This window comes from Phaethon lepturus, unplaced genomic scaffold (genome assembly GCF_000687285.1).
Source record: "Phaethon lepturus isolate BGI_N335 unplaced genomic scaffold, ASM68728v1 Scaffold55786, whole genome shotgun sequence".
Classification (NCBI taxonomy): Eukaryota; Metazoa; Chordata; class Aves; order Phaethontiformes; family Phaethontidae; genus Phaethon; species Phaethon lepturus.
The window spans coordinates 1-5,954 of NW_010547975.1; the positions used below are offsets into that span (position 1 = coordinate 1).

Below are 5,954 nucleotides of genomic sequence, written 5' to 3' on the forward strand. Positions count from 1 at the left end.
TGTCACAGGACCCGGGCTCTCCGGCTTGTACAGAGGGGCCGCACAGCCCTCCTAAGCCCTACAGAAGGGCATTACATCCCCATTAACAGCTCTGTCCAAGGTTATTTAAAAGTAAGAGCTAATTAAACCAAAAGCCTTTGGTCATCCGGTCAAGGTAGAGCCTTCCATGAAGTATGCCATACGGCTATGTGATCGTTGATCCGAGTGAGGCACCACAGGAAAAGGGCTCTTTGGACTAGGTGCCCGCTCCCACTTTGGACTTCCCTTGCAGGGTGCAGTTAGCGTCGATGGCCCGTTTATGATGGGTGATAGCTTTCAGCAAACCATCTGCCCGCTCTCTGTTCACATCAGCGCCTGAAGGTCAATAGTTACTTAGTCCAACTGCAGCAGCCCAAGTCCACTTCCTCACTAACATTTTTTTATTTCCATTTCGGTTACACTTTTAGGTGATGTTGTTACCTTGTGCGCTCCCCATATGGCAGGGATGTACTGTACAGCAAAGACTTCAGACAGCAAATTAAAACCGTACCAAGTAGCATGGCCATGTTTGTTTAATCTGAAAGCTTTTTTGGGAAGTGTCCAACACCAAATACTGGCCAGATGCAGTGAACCATTCCCATTACTTGTTTGTTTTCCACAGCTAGGCCTAGGGACAACAACCCTCTGCACTGAGACAGATGACAACTGCAGACGAACACTTTCCTTTAATGAGTGCATCAGGCCCCTCTGTTAAGTTACTATTTTCTACAGAAACCACATGCACCAATGAAGTAACTAGATAGTATAGTACTACACTAATAGCATCTTGCAGTGGAGAAATACGGGGGGTAGGGGACATGAGACAGACACATGCTGACACCAGGGCTATCAGATGAAAAGCCAAATGAAAAACTCGACATGGCTCTTGGATAACCGTAGATCCTGTATCCTTGTGGTTAAGGCGTTTAAGTACTATTGTAATAACAAAAAGTAGTAATTAATAATTGCATGTATACTGCAGAAAGCAACCTTCTATTCTTCCAGAAAACTAAGACTACTTATCACCCACCTGCAGTTAGAAAAGCATTACTGTAGATTCCAATAATGCATTTCTAATGGTGATCAGAGCCATTAAAAAACATTTCTAATAGTTTCTAATCTATATTTGAAAATTTAACAAGCCAGTGAACATTTTAATTAAACTTTGTAATTAATATTAAAGTTGGACGTGATACAGTTCTATGGAAAAGTACTAGATAGGACGAGTAAAGATAGTGATTGTTTTAAAAAAACCCAACAAAACCAAGAACAGAATCGAATAGGAAACAAAATGAAGAGAACAGAATGAAAAGAAGGAAGAACATTGTTAAATTTGTTTCAACAGCCTCTAAATTGTCCATGGAATAAAAAGTCATGGGTTTGCATAACACAGGACATGGAAGTCTTATTGTTCTCATAAAAGTCAGCTCATAAAATTCAGCCAATTAAATCTTTACTGTCTTAACTCTGATGTCTGTAGAACAAGGAAATAATTTGTGTATTGCTTTATAGATCTGTGTTGAGCAGTTGGAGGGGGAAATACAGTAATTGCTCTTGGTGTGCTCTACTAAAACCAAAAAACTCTGTGCAGGAGACAGTATTTTTTGGGACAGTCTGAGAACACACAAAATTATCCCAAGAATAACAATACTCAATCTTTTTGAAGTGCAGAAAAATATTCTGATTTCTCACATTATGTGAATACCCTCCCCACAAATCTGTATTAAAAAATAACGTCAGCTAACAAAGCAAAACATTCTGTTACCTTTGCTATTATGCCTCAGCACAGGATGAGAGAAGCAACAACCTGTGACTGATGGCAGTCACACTGCTTAATGCGCTACTGGAAGACACCACTGAAAAGTAGTTAAGTACAAAGATTAAGTAAAAATTACTTACACTTACTTTCCTAATGTTTACAGATACTTAGGTCATTGTATATTTACAGACCATACAAGTAATTTAAAGAACAAACTCATTTAATTCATGCATCAACTCACAACACAGGACTTCTTTTGTTTTGTTTGGTACAGTCCAGTAAAAATATGGAAATACAGAACAACTTACAGAAGATATTTTAAAACGTTTTTCTATTAAAATACTTAAAACTTGTATTCCTCAGAGCATTGGATTTTTGTGGTTATATGCTATTGAATCATCTTGTAATGCCATTCCTTAAAATAAAAGCTAAGAATGTATTCTGAAATCTTGTAGTTCCTCTCACTCTTAAAACATAAAAGTTGCTGAGTCATTCTTCATTGATAAACAAATATTTATGCTGCATCTGCATACAAGTATGGGATAAAGTAACATTTTAACTTCTTTTTTTCCCTCAGCGTCAATAAATCTGAAGAAAACATAAAGCTTCTGAAGCCAAGCTACCTTAAAATTCAGGAGACAGCTTTACTAACTTAAGTTTTGTCTTCGCTGCAGCAGAGCAACCTAAAGCACTGCACTATTACTCAGTTACAGGGACTTTTTCCTATTAGCAGTTGTTTCACTTTTGCTTTCTTCCTCACAGAAAGTAATACGCATTCTGAACATCCATAATAAAAGAAACTGTGTAATATATTGCAAAACTGCTTGGAAAGGGACACATACAGAAAATAGCCACAAAAGACTTTCTACCATTGGGTGCATATATTGCCTCATTAGTTTACTGGGGTCTGCCCAATTACATTCTTTCCCTGGCCAACACATAAGAAAACACACAGATGCTTAAAAGAGGAACTGTCTTTTCAGAGAGTCATTCCTAATTTTAATGTTATTTTCTCTTTGTTAAAGCAGAAGTCCCTAATAGAATGCATTTACAAATGTTTAAAAATATTGTTAATAACTATGCAATACATTTGAGCTTGCACATGAACTACCTTGCACAAAACCAAGAAATTAACATTATGCAATTAGTTTTGGATAATGACAGTTTCCTAATTCCAGTAACTTCTAAATTTCAATACGAACAGTAGTTATATACAACAGAAATTATCTCATTTCCCTTTTAGCCATGCTTAATTCTTATGTTCTGACCCTGCAGCCTCAAGTATACCCTTAAATAACCTATTGAGTCCTCAGTGGGTTAAGGTGAGTGCATGTTTAAGTTTTGGTATTAGCAACAAAACATTAGTTTTGACTTAAATTTTCATTCGATCTAATGTAGAAAACAAATGCAAGTGTACTTTATGACCACATATGTTGCCAAACAAAGACATCCTCTGGCTATGATGACTATTTGGTCTATACACAGTATTGAAATATAGTATAGAGAAGGAGCAGACCAGGAATCCCAATTTAGCGGGGCTTTTGGGTAATCTCCATTTATGGAATTTAGATAGAATGCTGTAAAAATTTAAAACATTTTATTAAAAATGTATCAAATTACAAAATTAATCTATTTTGAGAAAAACAAAATTCTACAAAAAACGTGAAGGCTTTTTCCATCTGTAACTACCATCTTAATATTCAACATTTGACACCAAATGCCTACTGTATTAATAGATTTTTGGACTGTGTGGATGTTGCATGCCAACTGCTAAGGCAACATGAAACTCCTCATCCAGAGTCCAAAAAATGTAGGGAGACCCTAAAAATGTAGCAGAAGCATTTCCGCACACTGATTTCAGTAGTCAAGTTTGTGCAGAAGTGATTCCACTAGATTCATAGGGTACCTTTTTGAGGCAACAGAAACTTGTCACTTCGTAAGCTTTCTGACATTTTCCAGCTCTTCTATAGGTTTCCATTTCTGATGGATTGTTAATAGCTGGAAGAAATTAAAAGGAAAATATGAAAGAAGTTAGCAAAATCCCAGTAAGCATTTACTCCACTCCCACCCCTCCCCATACCATATATCAACCTATTAGTGAAGAAGGATTTCTAATAGCTTTACATTTTCCTTTCAGAAGTAAGCAAAAAGAACAACTGATGACATATTTATTAATTTGTTGAACAAAATCACTTCGTTATTTAATAAGTAATAATGCCAAATAATTTTATTTTTCCTTATCCTAGATGCTCTACTAAACTAAGATTTTTTTTCATTTAGGCTACACTAGTTAAAAACATTCTTAGTCAATTTTGTAATTCAGGAACAAGGAAAAGGCAAACAGAATTTCCTCTATACTCCAAATCTCCACTGTTATCAATGGAACTGAGTAAATGGATGTTGGAGGCAGGGGTTAACACCAACCATAAGTAGCCCATAAATTCAGGATCAGACCTAGAATGTAATAGCTGAATCCCTATCACTAAGTAATACAGGACAGATACTTTACATAAAGTAATGAATTAAACAGTTCCACTTTTAAATAGAGGTATGTCAGCTTTATGTTTTTTTCCTCATTTATATTTTGCTAGTTTTTACACATTTAAATAAAGTTACTAATTGTGTTGGAAACATATGCCATTTGTACTGACTGTATTACATGTACAAATTACCTTCTGAGGCTTGGTAGGATCAACAGTTTCCCATGGTTCTGGATTGCCACTCTTGTTAATGCTGTAAGAGAGATAAGGCAAAACAGGTGCTATGTTTTAGGGTGTGATCTTGCATACATTTTTCTTACATGAGCAGTTTTATTGTCAGTAGAACTACTCATGTAAGCAAGTAGTTCCCTGAAACACGTTTACGGGTTTGGGCATTTCTGTTTTAAATTCTGGTAGGTTTGCTTTATTTTCAGCTTCCAAAACACCAAAAAAGCCAACATGGTTCAAGTATGATGTGTTATCATAAGGTAAGCAAGCTAAAAAAATCAAAACTGAATGAAGACACACAGAAAAAGTAAGGGGATTCTTACTCTGACAGCTAAAATGTCTATTCCAGTCACTTTAAAGTAAATATAAAATTCCCCAAAGCCTGGAAAGTTTAGGACTTAGCTCCATTTATTAGCAAAGTCATTAAAATATTAACTTTGTATCAGTTCGTGTTATCAAATGTTGTTCATTATATACAAGTCAATAGCCTGGCTGCAACATATCTGCATGTTTTCTACCTATCTGATTATGTGAAATTCTTCATAAGAACATTTAAAACCCATTACACCTAAAGCAATCTATTAAATCAAAAGTTAGGAAATAATTTGGACTATGCTCTAAATTAATTACTTTCTTCAGTATTTATAATCTGCAACTATTTTAGTTGTTACTAGTAGTCTGGAACATCCACATGGACTTCATTTTTTTTGGTGCAAAATATGATGGTCAAATACCTCTGTTGAACAAAGAAGGTTAGGGTAAACTCCAAGCAAGAAGTATTTTGCTTACATCACATCGGATTTGCTGAACAGGGAATAGGCAGAAAAAGAGAGCGCTCCAACTGCTGCAAAGGACACTACTCCAACCAGGGGAATGAGCTGAAAGACATAAAATGGAGAAAAGAGCTGAAGAACTAGGTGTCCTGGCTACAGAGCCACGAACAGGGGTAGGGAGAGTTGCAAGCAGTTCAGGTGTGATTACCTGCTAAAGTGTATCACCTCTGTATTACCACTCACACCGCCTGGCTTTCATTGCGTGGATTTCAGCTTACACATGCCCCTTGCTATCACTATTTCCTCTATAAGGTGCTCGATATCAAGTGGCAACCCCTGGGCACCTGCTTGAGCCAGCCGGCTTCCCCTCACAGAAGGGGGCTACCACAGAACCCACGTCTCTGACAAACTTACTTCTTTTTTTGCTTTGAGTATCTGGAAGAAGCTCGTGTTCATCCTTGCTGCGGCTACGGACCTGGAACAAATGGTTCCCTGTTACCGCACCCCGTGCCGGGACACCCCGCCGCCGGCCCCGGGGGCCAGGGCATGACGCCTCCGTTACCTGGCAGAGGGGAGAAGGACCGGCAGCGCTGCCGACGGGCACCAGCGCCAGGGGAGCATGCTCTCCGCGTTATATACGCCCAGCGACGCCCGTAAACGTTGGCTGTGCCCCAAGTCACGTAGGCAGGACGGCCG

General features: G+C 37.9%; 1 protein-coding gene across 1 annotated transcript; it reads right to left on the reverse strand.

The window, feature by feature from the left end:
* Positions 1-3,410: 3,410 nt before the first annotated feature.
* On the reverse strand, positions 3,411-5,714 carry LOC104622879 (chromosome unknown open reading frame, human C15orf48). The gene is made up of 4 exons (XM_010289794.1): positions 5,673-5,714; positions 5,275-5,363; positions 4,450-4,510; positions 3,411-3,775 (listed from the first exon to the last, which is right to left on the reverse strand). The coding sequence occupies exons 1-4, from the start codon at positions 5,712-5,714 to the stop codon at positions 3,707-3,709; spliced, it is 261 nt and encodes an 86-aa protein (XP_010288096.1). The 3' UTR covers positions 3,411-3,706.
* Positions 5,715-5,954: the final 240 nt, after the last annotated feature.